This window comes from Anolis carolinensis, chromosome 3, assembly GCF_035594765.1.
Source record: "Anolis carolinensis isolate JA03-04 chromosome 3, rAnoCar3.1.pri, whole genome shotgun sequence".
Lineage (NCBI taxonomy): Eukaryota > Metazoa > Chordata > Lepidosauria > Squamata > Dactyloidae > Anolis > Anolis carolinensis.
Window position 1 is genome coordinate 281,694,220 of NC_085843.1, and position 17,224 is coordinate 281,711,443.

At 44.3% G+C, this 17,224-nt stretch overlaps 1 protein-coding gene across 1 annotated transcript; it reads left to right on the forward strand.

The window, feature by feature from the left end:
• The first annotated feature begins 702 nt into the window (after positions 1–702).
• nppc (natriuretic peptide C) lies at positions 703–17,224 on the forward strand. The gene is made up of 3 exons (XM_003225495.4): positions 703–973; positions 5,363–5,831; positions 16,597–17,224. The coding sequence occupies exons 1-2, from the start codon at positions 878–880 to the stop codon at positions 5,783–5,785; spliced, it is 519 nt and encodes a 172-aa protein (XP_003225543.2). The 5' UTR covers positions 703–877; the 3' UTR covers positions 5,786–5,831; positions 16,597–17,224.

Here is a 17,224-nt window from a genome sequence, read left to right on the forward strand (position 1 = left end):
CCTGCTGCGGTTCCCTTCCTCCTTTCCTCTCTCTCTTTCCCTCTTTCTTTCCCTTTCTCTTTGTCCCACGGAGGGTCTCGCGTGGGTGATGTAGGTTGGACTTTCAGGGCAGCAGCGAGGGATCCCTGTGGGGTCTGTGCTTTGAGACCTGCTGCAGTTCCTTTCCTCCTTTCCCTCTCTCTCTCCCTTTCTCTTTTTCCCACGGAGGTCTCGCGTGGGCCGGGCAGGGTGGGTATTTCAGGGAAGCGAGGGATCCCCGTCGGGTCTGCACCTGGAGACCTGTTGCGGTTCCTTTCCTCCTTTCTTTCCCTCTCTCTCTCTCCCTTTCTCTTTTCTTTCTCTTTGTCCCACGGAGGGTCTCGCGTGGGTGATGTAGGGTGGATTTTTCAGGGCAGCAGCGAGAGATCTCTGTGAGGAATGTGCCTGGAGACCTGCTGCGGTTCCTTTCTTCCTATCTTTCCCTCTCTCTCTCCCCCTTTCTCTTTGTCCCACGGAGGGTCCCGCGTGGGCCGGGCAGAGTGGGCTTTCAGGGCAGCGAGGGATCCCCGTGGGCTCTGCGCCTGGAGACCTGCTGCGGTTCCCTTCCTCCTTTCTTTCCCTCTCTCCCTTTCCCCTCCACTCCACTCCATCCTCCGCCCGCGAGTGGGGAGGGCGGGGTGACGTCACCGCCCAGCAGGTTGGCTATAAAAAGCCGACGGCGATCCCGGCGCGAAGAAGAAACCCATCGGATCCTCGAAGGAAGGAAGGAAGGAAGGAGAGGAGGCAGAAGAGCGAGAGAGGCAGGACTTTGGCAGAGACTTTTCTTCGGCGCGTCCACCCGTCGGAAGAGGGTCCTTTCAGGCGTCCGTGGGCTTCGCTGCTCCTCTCTCCCCACGGGATGCTCTCCTCGCCCCTCGTGGCTCTGGGACTCCTGCTCGCCTTGCTGGCCCTCGCCCCCCAAGGCAAGCCCGCCCCGCCCGGCTTCCAGGTTAAGGTAAGGAAGGAGAGAAGGAAGGAGAGAAGGAAGGAGAGAAAGAAGGAAAGAAGGAAGGAAAGAAGGAAGGATGGAAGGAAGGAAGGAAAGGAATAAGGAAGGAAGGAAGGAAGGAAGGACGGAAGGAAGGAAAGGAATAAGGAAGGAAGGAAGGAAGGAAGGAAGGAAGGAAGGAAGGAAGGAAGGAAGGAAGGAAGGAAGGAAGGAAGGAGAGAAGGAAGGAAGGAAAGAAGGAAGGAAAGAAGGAAAGGAAGAAGGAAGGAAGGAGAGAGAGAAGGAAGGAAGGAAGGGAGGAAGGAAGGAAGGAAGGAAGGAAGGACGGACGGAAGGAAGGAAAGAAGGAAGGAAAGGAATAAGTAAGTAAGTAAGGAAGGAAGGAAGGAAGGAAGGAAGGAAAGAAGGAAGGAAAGGAATAAGGAAGGAAGGAAGGAAGGAAGGAAGGAAGGAGAGAGAGAAGGAAAGAAGGAAAGGAAGGAAGGAAGGAAGGAAGGAAGGAAGGAAGGAAGGAAGGAAGGAAGGAAGGAAGGAAGGGAGGAAGGAAGGAGAGAGAGAGAGACTCCGTCGGGGATTGAGAAGCCAGGCAAGGACGGAGACTGGCCGGGTCTGAGCCTGGGATTCAAGGCAAAGGCTTTAAAAGCCTTTAAAAGCCCACGGTTTTTTTATCCTGTATAAATAAGAGTTCTAGTGCCTAGGTCATAATAATATTATAATGTAATACAAAATTATACTGATAATAATAATATGATATAATTTTTTTCCGTGTCAGGAGCAACCTGAGTTGCTTCTGGTGTGAGAGAATTGGCCGTCTGCAAGGACGTTGCCCAGGGGACGCCCGTATGTTTTGATGTTTTACCATCCTTGTGGGAGGCTTCTCTCATGTCCCCGCATGGAGCTGGAGCTGATAGAGGGAGCTCATCCGCGCTCTCTTCGGGTGGGATTCGAACCTGGCAGCTTTCAGGTCAGCAACCCAACCTTCAAGTCACAAGGCTTTTATCCCCTAGACCAGCAAGGGCTCCATATAATATATAATAATTATAATATAATATAATATAATAACTTGCAGACCGAAAGGTCCCAGGTTCAAATCCTGGGAGCGGAATGAGCACCCGCTGTTAGCCCCAGCTTCTGCCAACCTAGCAGTTTGAAAGCATGCCAATGTGAGTAGATCAATAGGTACCGCTCCGGCCACATGACCTTGGAGGTGTCTACGGATAACGCCGGCTCTTTGGCTTAGAAATGGCGGTGAGCACCAACCCCCAGAGTCGGTCACGACTAGACTTGACGTCAGGGGAAAACCTTTACCTTTTTTATACATTATATATTAAATGTAATACAGTAGAGTCTCACTTATCCAAGCCTCGCTTATCCAAGCCTCTGGATAATCCAAGCCATTTTTGTAGTCAATGTTTTCAATATGTCATGATATTTTGGTGCTAAATTCATAAATACAGTAATTACAACACAACATTACTGTGTATTGAACTACTTTTTCTGTCAAATTTGTTGTATAACATGAAGTTTTGGTGCTTAATTTGTAAAATCATAACCTAATTTGATGTTTAATAGGCTTTTCCTTAATCCCTCCTTATTATCCAAGATATTTGCTTATCCAAGCTTCTGCTGGCCCATTTAGCTTGGATAAGTGAGACTCTACTGTATTACTAATAATATTACCATATAATGATATAGTACAATATAGTAATTTAATGCTTATATGGTGCCATGCTAATAATATATTGTATGTACATTTGATTTGTAAGCCGCTCTGATAGATAGATCAGGCATGGGCCAACTTGGGCCCTCCAGGTGTTTTGGATTCCAACTCCCACCATTCCTAACAGCCTATCGGCTGTTAGGAATGGTGGGAGTTGGAGTCCAAAACACCTGGAGAGCCCAAGTTGGCCCATGCCTGGGATATAAAGCAGGGAAGATATATTCCATTGGAGTCTGAGTGCTTCTTGACCCCACTTGACCTGCCCAGGCAAGGCTAGTGAAGCCTTTGGAGTTTGGTTTGGATGGACTTAAGCGCCATCGAGTGCAGTTCAAACCACGTTGTGTGATCCGTCCTCAGTGTAGACGCACAGAGTGCAGTTCAAACTGCATGCTGTGGCAAGATAGGCAGAGGATCCAGCCAGGGAAGGGGATGCTGGGTCTCCTAGTCCAAACAGGTGGGGAAATCCTTCTCTTTTGGGGTATTGCAACCCCAAGTCATCTGACCAAAGGGGATTCTGGGCTTTCCAGTGCAAACAGGTGGGGAAATCCTTTGCTTTTCTCCATTGCAAGTATCAAAAACACCCCGCAGTCAGGAAGGGAAGGGGATTCTGGGTCTCCTAGTACAAATAGGTGGGGAAATCCTTCCCTTTTCTCCATTGCAACACCCAGAACCTGGCAAAGGGGGGATAGTGGTCCTTCCACTCTAAAGTGTTGCGGAAATCCTTTTTTGGGGGGTATTGCAACTATTGGGATACTCCAGAGTCAGGGAGGGAAGGGGTTTCTGGGCTTTCCAATCCAAACAGGTGGGGAAATCCTTCTCTTTTGGGGTATTGCAACACCCAGAATCCCCTAGTCATCTGGCCAAAGGAGATTATGGGCTTTCCAGTGCAAACAGGTGGGTTCTCTTTCGGGGCATTGCAACTATCCGGATACTCCAGAGTCAGGGAGGGAAGGGGCTTCTGGGCTTTCCAATCCAAACAGGTGGTAAATCCTTCTCTTTTGGGGTACTGCAACCCCCAGAATCCCCCAGTCAGTTGGCTAAAGAGGATTCTGGGCTTTCCAGTGCTAAAAAGGTGTGGAAATTTTTCCCCTTTCTCCATTGCAACAACCAGAACCTGGCAAAGGGGATGCTGGGCCTTCCAATCCAAACAGTTGAGGAAATCCTTCTCCTTTGGAGTATCGCAACCTCCAGAAACCCCTAATCATCTGACCAAAGGGGCTTCTGGGCTTTCCAATCCAAACAGGGGTATCGCAACCCCCAGAATCCCCTAGTCATCTGGCCAAAGGGGATTCTGGGCTTTCCAGAGCAAACAGGTGGGGAAATCCTACTCCTTTTGCCATTGTAATTATCAGACTACCCCACGGTCAGGTAGGGAAGGGGATGCTAGGTCTCCTAGTCCAAACAGGTGGGAAATCCTTCTCTTTTAGGGCATTGCAACCCCCAGAATCCCCTAGTCATCTGGCCAAAGGGGATTCTGGGCTTTCCAGAGCAAACAGGTGGGGAAATCCTACTCCTTTTGCCATTGTAATTATCAGACTACCCCACGGTCAGGTAGGGAAGGGGATGCTAGGTCTCCTAGTCCAAACAGGTGGGAAATCCTTCTCTTTTAGGGCATTGCAACCCCCAGAATCCCCTAGTCGTCTGGCCAAAGGGGATTCTGGGCTTTCCAGAGCAAACAAGTGGGGAAATCCTACTCCTTTTGCCATTGTAATTATCAGACTACCCCACGGTCAGGAAGGGAAGGGGATGCTAGGTCTCCTAGTCCAAACAGGTGGGGAAATCCTTCTCTTTTGGTGTATTGCAACCCCCAGAATCCCCTAGTCGTCTGGCCAAAGGGGATTCTGGGCTTTCCAGAGCAAACAAGTGGGGAAATCCTACTCTTTTTGCCATTGTAATTATCAGAATATCCCACGGTCAGGTAGGGAAGGGGATGCTAGGTCTCCTAGTCCAAACAAGTGGGGAAATCCTTCTCTTTTGGTGTATTGCAACCCCCAGAATCCCCTAGTTGTCTGGCCAAAGGGGATTCTGGGCTTTCCAGAGCAAACAAGTGGGGAAATCCTACTCTTTTTGCCATTGTAATTATCAGAATATCCCACAGTCAGGAAGGGAAGGGGATGCTAGGTCTCCTAGTCCAAACAAGTGGGGAAATCCTTCTCTTTTGGTGTATTGCAACCCCCAGAATCCCCTAGTTGTCTGGCCAAAGGGGATTCTGGGCTTTCCAGAGCAAACAAGTGGGGAAATCCTACTCTTTTTGCCATTGTAATTATCAGAATATCCCACGGTCAGGTAGGGAAGGGGATGCTAGGTCTCCTAGTCCAAACAAGACAGGTGGGAAATCCTTCTCTTTTAGGGCATTGCAACCCCCAGAATCCCCTAGTCGTCTGGCCAAAGGGGATTCTGGGCTTTCCAGAGCAAACAAGTGGGGAAATCCTACTCTTTTTGCTATTGCAATTATCAGACTACCCCATGGTCAGGAAGGAAAGGGGATGCTGGGTCTCCTAGTCCAAACAGGTGGGGAAATCCTTGTCTTTTGGAGTGTTGCAACCCCCAGAATCTCCTAGTCGCCTGGCCAAAGGGAATTCTGGGCCTCTTAGTCCGAACAGGTGGGGAAATAAATGTTTCAAAAGTTGCCTCTTTTCCGACGCGCTTTCCCTCCTCTCTGCCTCCCGCTCCAGGTGTCTTCTCTGGCGGAGCTTCTTCTGCGGGAGGAGGCCTCTCCCTCCTCCTCCTCCTCCTCCTCTTCCTCGGGCCCGGCCTCGTCCTCGGGCGGCAGCGCCCCTCGGGGCGGCACCAAGGCCAAGGGCGGCAAAGGCAGAGAGGCTTCTTCCTCGTCGTCGTCCTCGTCGTCGCGGCTCATGCGGGACCTTCGCACCGACGCCAAGCCCCCGCGGGCGGGATGGGGCCGAGCTGCCCACGGGGAGAGCCACGCGGGAGGAGGCGGCGGAGGAGGCGGCGGAGGCGGGACCGCGCGGCGCTTCCACGGCAAAGGCCTGGGCAAGAAGGGCGGCGGCGGAGGCGGAGGCGGCGGCGGGGCCGGGAAGGGCTGCTTCGGCCTCAAGCTCGACCGCATCGGCTCCATGAGCGGACTCGGCTGCTGAGAAGGGAGCGAGCGAGAGCGAGGGCGGAGAGCGGCCCCTGCCGCAGGTGAGTGGCCCTGCAGCCCGGCTCAGTCCCATCCTTACCCTGTTTCCCCGAAAATAAGACATCCCTGAAAAATAACACCTAGTAGAAGTTTTGCTGAATTGCTAAATATAAGGCCTCCCCCGAAAGTAAGACCTAGCAAAGTTTTTATTTGGAAGCATGCCCACCAAACAGAACACCAGAGCATGGAGAATTGGTAAATGTACATACAGTAGAGCAGGGGTCCCCAAACTAAGGCCCGGGGGTACCTTAGTTACCCTCCAAGGTCATTTACCGGGCCCCTGCCCTCATTTATAATATAATATTTTTATATCAGTTTTAATAATATAATATACTGTATATACATATAATATTGATAATAATATCATTTTATACAATGCAAAACTAACAATAATATCATATAGTAATATTAATTATATGTTATATCTATATATATAAAAGAGTGATGGCATCACGGCAGCGGACAAAACAACAAAACTAAACACCCCACAACCTCGAAAATTGGCAGTACAACCCCTCATCCACGCCTCTAGGTTGATACAACAAAAAGAAAAGAAAAATAAAGTCCTAATTAGAGGGAGAGGAATAATTGTTTTATCCAATTGCTGCCAGTTAGAAGGCTAAGCTCCGCTCAGTTGGTCTCCTAGCAACCCACTCAGCCCAGGGGACCCTTTACCTTAACTACCACCAATTCCTTAATACTTTATTTCCCATACCACCATACTTCGCCACAGCAACGCGTGGCCGGGCACAGCTAGTATTACATATAATATTACAGTATAGTGGTATAGTTCAATACATACAGCTGCTCTGAGTTCCCTTTGGGGTGAGAAGGGCGGGATATAAATGTAGTAAATAAATGTAGTAAATGAATAAATAAATAATTTTAGACTTAGGCTCGCCCAAAGTCTGACATGACTTGAAGACACACGACAACAACAACAATCCTAATTAACCTGACTATCTCATTGGCCAGAAGCAGGCCCACATTTCCTATTGAAATCCTGATAGGTTAAAATTATTTTCATTTTTAAATATTATATTGTTCTTTCATTGTTATTGTTGTTGTTTTGCATTACAAATAAGATATGTGCAGTGTGCATAGGAATTTGTTCGGTTTTTTCCCCCAAATGATAATTCGGCCCCTCAACAGTCCGAAGGATTGTGGACCGGCCCTTTGCTTTAAAAGTTTGAGGACCCCTGCAGTAGAGTCTCACTTGTCCAAGCTAAACGGGCCGGCAGAAGCTTGGATAAGCAAATATCTTGGATGATAAGGAGGGATTTAGGAAAAGCCTATTAAACATCAAATTAGGTTATGATTTTACAAATTGAGCACCAAAACATCATGTTATACAACAAATTTGGCAGAAAAAGTAGTTCAATACGCAGTAATGTTACGTTGTAATTACTGTATTTATGAATTTAGCACCAAAATATCACAATATATTGAAAACATTGACGCCAAAAATGGCTTGGATTATCCAAAGGCTTGGATAAGCAAGGCTTGGATAAGTGAGACTCTACTGTACCAGTTGTACATGGAAATAATGGTAGTAACAAGAAATTCTTGATAGGATTCACAGTTTGTCTGGTTATGTTGGTTTGTGATGACAACTACTGTATAGTATATAATAAATGTTCATTTTTTGTTCAACAATAAATGTGAATTCTTCTTCATAGAAAAATAAGACATCCCCTGAAAATAAGACCTAGCAAATCTTTGGGAGCAAAAATTAATATAAGACACTGTCTTATTTTCGGGGAAACACGGTAGGAACCTTCATCATTGTCTTGTCGAAGGCTTTCATGGCCGGGATCACAGGATTGTTGTATGTCTTTCGGGCTGTGTGGCCATGTTCCAGAAGCATTCTCTCCTGACGTTTCGCCCACATCTATGGCAGACATCCTCAGAAGTTGTGAGGTGTGGAGAAACTAGGAAAGGAAGGGAAAATATATATCTGTGGAGAGTCCAGGGTGTGACAAGAGTCCTTTCTGTTGAAGTTGTCCAGAGAAATCAGCCACTTGATGAACCAGCCTGGACACAGGATATTATTTGAGAACACAAAAATGCTGGACCATTCCAACAACTATCATGTCAGACTACACAGAGAAGCCATTGAAATCCACAAGCATGTGGACAACTTCAACAGAAAGGAGGAAACCGTGAAAATGAACAAAATCTGGCTACCAGTATTAAAAAAACTCAAAAATCAGAACAATAGATGGGAAGCAACACTCTGAGAGCAGAGGAGCCCCAAGGACAGCTAATGACTCTGAACAATGGATGCCCCCCAGGCAAGAGACAAAACCTTTCCAGTGCTAATTAGGGTGATTAACTGAAACATTAACACTGGCTTCCAACTGACAAAGGACTCTTGTCACACCCTGGACTCTCCACAGATATATATATTTTCCTTTCCTTGCCAGTTTATCCATGCCTCACAACCTCTGAAGATGCCTGCCATAGATGTGGGCGAAACGTCAGGAGAGAATACTTCTGGAACATGGTCACACAGCCCGAAAGACATACAACAACCTTCATCATCATCATCATCATCATAAGGGAATTCTAAATCAAACCCCATAGGAATCATCAGATAGACATAGATATCGCATCCTAGAAACATAGTTGGAAGAGACTCCATGGGCCATCCTGTCCAATCCCCTGCCATGCAGGGAAAGTACCATCAAAGCATCCCCAGCCTCTGTTAGGAGCTTCCACCCAACTCCAAGGCAGAGAGTTCCACTGTTGAACAGTTCTTCTTACAGTCAGGAAGTTCTTGCTAATATTCAAATAGAATCCCTTCTCATAATATCATAGAATCCTAGAGTTGGAAGAGACCTCATGGGCCATCCAGTCCAACCCCCTACCATGCAGGGAAAGCACCATCAAAGCACCCCCAACAGGTGGCCATCCAGCCTCTGTTAGGAGCTTCCACCCAACTCCAAGGCAGAGAGTTCCACTGTTGAACAGTTCTTCTTATGGTCAGGAAGTTCTTCCTAATGTTCAGATGGAATTCCCTCTCATAGAATCCTAGACTTGGAAGAGACCTCATGGGCCATTCAGTCCAATCCCCTGCCATGTAGGAAAAACACAATCAAACCATCCCCACAGGTGGCCATCCAGCCTCTATTAGGAGCTTCCACCTGACTCCAAGGCAGAGAGTTCCACTGCTGAATAGTTCTTCTTATGGTCAGTTCTTCCTAATGTTCAGATGGAATCTCCTCTCATAGAGACCTCATGCACCATCCACCCAACTCCCTACCATGCAGGAAAAGCACCACCAAAGCACCCCCGACAGATGGCCATCCAGTCTCTGTTTAAAATCTATGTTTGGCTTTAATCTTTGTTGGATCAGGCTTGTCCCCATGTCCCCCCGAGTCCCTTCGGGGAGATGGAGGCTAGTTATAAAAATAAGGATATTATTATTATTATTATTATTATTATTATTATTATTATTATTATTACTCTTATAAAGGTGGGGAGAGAAACCAACACTTGAAGAAGTCACTTTTGGGGATGACGCTAACTAGAGGATTCTGGATTTGCAGGGCCAATGCATTTCTCTATTGTGATGGTCAATGCATTTCTCTTTTGCAAGGGAGGAGCTTCCACCTGACTCCAAGGCAGAGAGTTCCACTGCTGAACAGTTCTTCTTACAGCCAGGAAGTTCTTCCTAATGTTCAGGTGGAATCTCCTCTCCTTTAATTTGAATCCATTGCTCCGAGTTCTAGTTTCAATGGCACAGAAAACAAGCCTTGTTCCGTCCTCCTTATGACACCCTTTCACATATGGATACATGGCTCTCATGCCTCCTCTTAACCGTCTCTTCTGCAGGGTAAACATGCCCAGTTCTTTAAGACGCTCCTCATAGGGATTCATGGTCTCCAGACCTCTGATCCTTTTAGTCTCCCTCTTCCTCTGGACACCTTCCAGCTTAGAGTCAGTATCTCTTTTGAACTATGGTGCCCAGAATTGGACACAGTGATATTCCAGGTAAAGAGGTCTGACCAAAGCAGAATTCAAAGGCACCAAGAGTAGAACAACTACAGTAGAGTCTCACTTATCCAAAACTCACTTATCCAACATTCTGGATTATCCAACACATTTTTGTAGTCAATGTTTTCAATACATCGTGATATTTTGGTGCTAAATTCGTAAATACAGTAATTACTACATAGCATTACTGCGTATTGAACTACTTTTTCTGTCAAATTTGTTGTATAACATGACGTTTTGGTGCTTAATTTGTAAAATCATAACCTAATTTAATGTTTAATAGGCTTTTCCTTAATCTCTCCTTATTATCCAACATATTCGCTTATCCAACGTTCTGCCGGCCCGTTTACGTTGGATAAGCGAGACTCTACTGTACTTGCAAAGTAAGGACTGCACCATTAAACAGGAAATGACACTTTCAAACCAGGAACAGAATTTATGTTGAATTCTGTTACATAGTGTAATAACCATAATTATTATAATTATAATTATAATCATAATATATACAGGCAGTCCCCAAGTTACAAACAAGATAGGTCCTGTAGATTATGTTGAATTTGTATGTAAATCAGAACAGGCAAATGTTTTAAGTGTAACTCTACTCAAACATCTATATATATAAAAGGGTAATGAAATTTCGGCCTAGGACAATACAACAAAACTACACATCCCAGAAACACTAAACTTGGCAGCACAACCCCACATCCATGCCTCTACGTTCATACAACAAAAAGAAAAGAAAAATAAAGTCCTAATTAGAGGGAGAGGAATAATTGTTCTTATCCAATTGCTGCCAGTTAAAAGCTAAGCTCCGCCCACTTGGTGTCCTAATAACCCACTCAGCCCAGGGGACAGGCAGAGTTAGGCCTCACTTAGGCCTATTCCCCACTGCCTATAAAATACAGATTATCAGATTTGAACTGGATTATATGGCAGGGTAAACTCAAGGCCCTTCCACACAGCTATATAACCCATTTATAATCTTATCTGCTTTGAACTGGATTATCTTGACTCCACACCGCCATATAATCCACTTCAGTGTGCAGTCGGACACAACTGGATTTAATGTCAGGAGAAAACCTTTACCTTTTACCTTAACTACCACCAATTCCTCAATACTTTATTTCCCATACCACCAGACTTCGCCACAGCAACGTGTGGCCGGGCACAGCTAGTATATATATATATATACACACACACATATATATATACACACATACATACACACAGTATGTATGCATGTGTGTGTGTGTGTATGTATATATACATAAACTTTGGATAGCATAGGGAAGGGTTTATTTTGCTGTCTGTTCTCCTGTTCAGAAGGTTTCTCCTCACTTTCTGTCCTTGCAATAACTGGATTTTGAAAAAATGTGTATTGCTGTGGAAACAAGGGTTGGAGATAAATCTTCATTGGAGACACCTTTTCCCATGATAATAATTCTTTCAGGAGTGAATTTCACTTCCGAGGGGAAGATTTCTCTCACTTTCTGTTGTCTCAGCCCTGTTCTTAACTAGGAGTTGTTTGTAAGTCTGATGTTTGTAACATGGGGACTGCTTGTATTTTATTACTGACACAAAGGCAATAATGTTGTTGTTGTTGTTGTTGTTGTTGTTGTTAGGCATTGCAAGCTTGCAGCTTGTAGGATTCCATCGCCTTGCGTTCAAATGCCGTCCAACTGTCTTCATTCCACATGCAACCAAAATCCCCAAACTGGTTCCCTTTCCCCACTGATATTCCATAATCCTGATTTTTAAAAATCCCCAAATGAAAACTGTTCTTAGAATAGAATCCTAGAGTTGGAAGAGACCTCAAGGGCCAACCAGTCCAAACCCATTATCCTGCCAAGCAGGAGCACACAATCAAAGCACTCCTGACAGATGGCCATCCAGCCTCTGCTTAAAAATCTCTGGAGAAAGAGACTCTTCTGAGGAAGCAGTATGTTGCTTTGCTGCAATGTCCAAAATTGCTGTGCACCTTCATGTTATTTTTACCGTGTGTCTGAGAGTGTGTGAAGTGGGTTTTACACCTTGGATCGTGTCTATACCAGGCATGAACAAACTTGAACCCTCCAGGTGTTTTGGACTTCAACTCCCACAATTCCTAACAGCCTAAAGGCTGTTAGGAATTGTGGGAGTTGGAGTCCAAAACACCTGGAGGGTCCAAGTTTGTCCATGCCTGGTATGATGCTCTCATAGCCTTGGCTTTGAAGGCGCTCTCCAAAGTGCTGAACTCCATTCGCTCAGATAGGTTCAGCACCTTGGAGAGCTCTTTTCAAGTCTGGACTAAACCCTAGATTCTTTCCCCCAAAATGACATGGGAGCAACTGCCTACTGTTATTTTAGGGGATTGCAACTCCCAGAACCCTGAACCTGGTGACTGGGTAGATTGGGAAAATGTAGTCCAAAAAAGGTGCGTTTTGGATGTCCTTCCATAAGATGCTTAACAGCCTTGAGTCTCCAGTGTTGTTGGCCAAAAAGGTGCTATGATGCCCAATCCTAGTGAGCAATGGCCAAGGACTCTGAGAATTATAGTAAATAATGGTTCAAATACAGTAGAGTCTCACTTATCAAACACTCGCTTATCCAACATTCTGGATTATCCAACACATTTTTGTAGTCAATGTTTTCAATACATTGTGATATTTTGGTGCTAAATTCGTAAATACAGTAATTACTACATAGCATTACTGTGTATTGAACTACTTTTTCTGTCAAATTTGTTGTATAACACAACGTTTTGGTGCTTAATTTATAAAACCATAACCTGATTTGATTTTTTAATAGATTTTTCCTTAATCTCTCCTTATTATCCAACATATTCGCTTATCCAACATTCTGCCGGCCCATTTACGTTGGATAAGCAAGACTCTACTGTAATTACATTGGAAGAATCCATACAGGGCCATATCCCACCAAACTCCTGGAGAAGTGCAATAGAGATATAATCTGATAATATTATTCTTGAAGGAAACAAATAGTGAATTTAGGAATTTTAAAAATAGAATTTAAATAGAATTCAAAATATAATCATTTTTCAAAAATATAGTAAAATCTATTACAGTAGAGTCTCACTTATCCAACATAAAAAGCCTATTAAACATTATATTAGGTTATGATTTTACAAATTAAGCACCAAAACATCATGTTATACAACAAATTTGACAGAAAAAGTAGTTCATTACACATTAATGCTATGTAGTAATTACTGTATTTACGAATTTAGCACCAAAATATCGCAATGCATTGAAAACATTGACTACAAAAATGCGTTGGATAATCCAGAACGTTGGATAAGTGGGTGTTGGATAAGTGAGACTCTACTGTATTTATAAAACAGCAAGATTGTGTTACATTTGGTTTGTCTTAATCTTAATTCCAAGCCGCTTTGAGTCTCCTTCGGGAGAGATAAAGCAAGGTTTAAATAAACATAATAATAAATAATAATTTGTCATCATCTGCTTTTAATATTAATATCAAGCTAATACAGAGATTATGGCACAGTACGGGGTATAGTATTAAACCTATCTTTAATAGTAACTCTCAAGCAACCAGAATCTCAATTTATCCAGCACATAGCAATCCCCATGGGTGCCAGTTAACTAAGAGTTTGTTGTATTTCCTTATGGAAATATTCTCTGTATAGGAAATAATCCCTGCACTGAAAAGTTTGTCCGTTCTGGTTCTGCTCCCCAGTTTCCTTAGGCTTGAAAAAAACAGTTAACAAACATTTTTGGACATTTTAGACTAGGCTTTTCTACCTTGCTTCTGCAATGGTTTCAGCTCCATTCACATGCCCTTCTTTAACCCTTTGGAGAGGGCCAAAAAAGGGTCGCATTCCCCATCTCTCCTATGGAGCCCTGTTGCAAAGAACACACTTTTGTTTCTTTCTTTCATAGAGACAGGCACTGCTTTCCCCTCCGATCGATTGTCTCTGGCCTTACGCTCTTGCATTCCCAGCCTTTAGCAGCCGGACGGCTAGGAAACTGGGCAAAGTCTCCAGGCTCAGACTACATTAAATGGGTGCAGATAGACCGCGGGGGAAATGGGGCAAAGTCCACACTTCATGTGAAGGGGAGAAATGCATCGACCCTTGCAAGACAGAAATGGAAATGCATTGACCCTTGCAACAGATAAATGTATTGGCCCTTGCAAAAGAGAAACATATTGATCCTTACAAGAGAAAAATGCATTGACCCTTGCAAGAAAGAAATGCATTGACCATCACAATAGAATAATGCATCGACTCCTGCAACAGATAAATGTATTGGCCCTTGCAAGAGAGAAATGCATTGGCCCTTGCAAGACAGAAATGCATTGACCATCACAATAGAGAAATGCATTGGCCCTTGCAAGACAGAAATGCATTGATCCTTGCAAGAGAGAAATGCATTGACCCTTGCAAGAGAGAAATGCATTGGATCTTGAAAAAGAGAAACACATTGATCCTTGTAAGAAAGGAATGCATTGACCATCACAATAGAGAATTGCAGCATTATTATTATTATTATTATTATTATTATTATTATTATTATTATTATTATTTATTCCGTCCTCACCCCGAAGGGGACTCGGGGCAGATCACATTACACATATAAGGCAAACATTCAATGCCTTAACACAGAACAACGACAAGAGACAAACGCAGGCTCCAAGCTGGCCTCGAACTCATGACCTCTTGGTTAGAGTGATTTGTTGCAGCTGGCTGCAGCGGGCTGCTCACCAGCCTGTGCCACAGCCCGGGTCCATTGCATTGACTCTTGCATTGAGGAATGCATTGGCCTTGCAACAGAGAAATGCATTGGCCCTTGCAAGAGATAAATGCATTGACCCTTGCAACAGATAAATGTATTGGCCCTTGCAAAAGATAAATGTATTGGCCCTTGCAAAAGATAAATGCATTGACCCTTGCAACAGATAAATGTATTGGCCCTTGCAAAAGATAAATGCATTGACCCTTGCAACAGATAAATGTATTGGCCCTTGCAAAAGATAAATGTATTGGCCCTTGCAAAAGATAAATGCATTGACCCTTGCAACAGATAAATGTATTGGCCCTTGCAAAAGATAAATGTATTGGCCCTTGCAAAAGATAAATGCATTGACCCTTGCAACAGATAAATGTATTGGCCCTTGCAAAAGATAAATGTATTGATCCTTGCAAGAAAGAAATGAATTGACTATCACAATAGAGGAATACATTGACCCTTGCAACAGAAACATGCATTGATCTTTGCAACAGAGAAATGTATTGACCCTTGCAAATTCAGAATCCTCTAGCTAGCATCATCCCCCAAAGTGACTTCTCCAAGTGTTGGCTTCCCTCCCCACCTTTCTAGAAGGCCACCACAGGGAGTATCTTCACTGTGGAATGAATGTGGTTCGACACCACTTTAATTGCCATGTCTAATATATCCTGGGAGTTGTATTCAGGTGGAATCTCTTTTCTTGTAGTTTGGGTCCAATGGCCCATTATGTTCCAGTCTCTGTAGAAAACAAGCCTGTCTGCTCAATGGGATATCCTTTCAGTTATTTAAACATCGTTCTCATATCCCAGAGCCCTGGTGGCGCAGCGTGTTAAAGCGCTGAGCTGCTGAACTTGCAGACCCGAAAGGTCCCAGGTTCAAATCCCGGGAGTGGAGTGAGCGCCCACTGTTGCTCCAGCTTCTGCCAACCTAGCAGTTAGAAAACATGGAAATGTGAGTAGATCAATAGGTACCGCTCCAGCGGGAAGGTAACGGCGCTCCATGCAGTCATGCCAGTGGCCACATGACCTTGGAGGTGTCTACGGACAACGCCAGCTCCTCGGCTTAGAAATGGAGATGAGCACCAGCCCCCAGAGTCAGACATGACTGGACTTAACGTCAGGGGAAACCTTTTGGGGCCGGGCTGTGGCGCAGGCTGGTAAACAGCTGCTGGAATAAATCACTCTGACCATGAGGTCATGGGTTCGAGGCCAGCCAGCCCGTGTCGGGGTGAGCACCCGTCAATTAAAAAATAAAATATAGCCCCTGCTCGTTGCTGACCTAGCAACCCGAAAGATAGTTGCATCTCTCAAGTAGGAAATAAGGTACCACTTATAAAAAGTGGAGGAGGGGGGCAAGTTTAACTAATTTACAACGTTGGAATGAGGAAGTGAGGAAGTGCCATCAGAGTGGATGATGAAGCAGCTGCTCCCCCCTGTGGCCAGAAATCAAACATCCCCTCAGGAGAAGGTTAAATTGCCTCTGCGTCTGTCTCTGCCTTTCTCATATCCCTTCTCAATCTTCTCTTCTCCAAACAAAACATCTGCTTTGAATTGGATTGTATGAGTCTCTACCGCCATATAATCCAGGATAAACAGATAATCTGGAATCAGATCCTGGGATATAAGGACAGTGTAGAAGGGGCCTAAGACTCCTAGATGCTTTTCAAGTGGACTGTTTTCAATCCAGGTATCTTCTATTCCATCATCCACATCATAGACATAGTTATTCAGGACTCCTCCCTATCTTATGTGACCTTAAATGATTCTAATGCACTTTACCTATTTACGAATTGGTTACCCATAATGTGCACCTTGCTTATCCACTATTGCAACCTCATTGTTTTTAATGAGTCCCCTTCGGGGGAGATGGAGGCGGGATATAAATAAACTTATTATTATTATTATTATTATTATTATTATTATTATTATTATTATTATTATTATAGATAGATACAGATGTTGAATAGCCCTGGGCCTCGTGTGAGCCGTTTACCGAGAGTCTTTCTCCTCCTCTTTTCCAGGTGTTTGAACCGACCCATTTTCTGCATCCATTCACCCCATTCCATGGACATTTGGGGACCTCTCCGAAGGATTGCCAAACTTGGCTGGGCTTCTTCTGTTGGAACAAGGACTTAGAACCAAACCAGCAAAATTCGGGGCGGGTGCGAATGAGGCAGAGTTTGCGTTTCTTTTCCTTTTTCGAAATTTGAAAGCTCTCCCTATCATACCCAATATATACATTACATACATATATATATTTACACACCTACATGTATATCTAAACACACACCATACACGCATACAAACAGACACACACGCAGGCACAAATACACACACGGATACGAGATACCCTTTTTTTCCCCCCACGACAAGAGGCCGCCCCATGCCTACCGACGGAGGAAGCCGGCCGTTCTTCGCATAACGTTTGCTGTTTGTACATTCATGTCACGCATAAATATATTTATGTTGTAAAGCTATTTATATATTGTTTATAAAGAGATATTTATAAAAATTTTATTTATGTAACTAAATGAAAAAAAAAGGAGTCTAGCATTGTAACTTTCTTTTCTGTTTTTCATCTTCAATAGTTGGAAAAAAAAATATGTTGGAAGAAAAACGAGCAGAAAAAGAATACCACCGTTCCGTGTA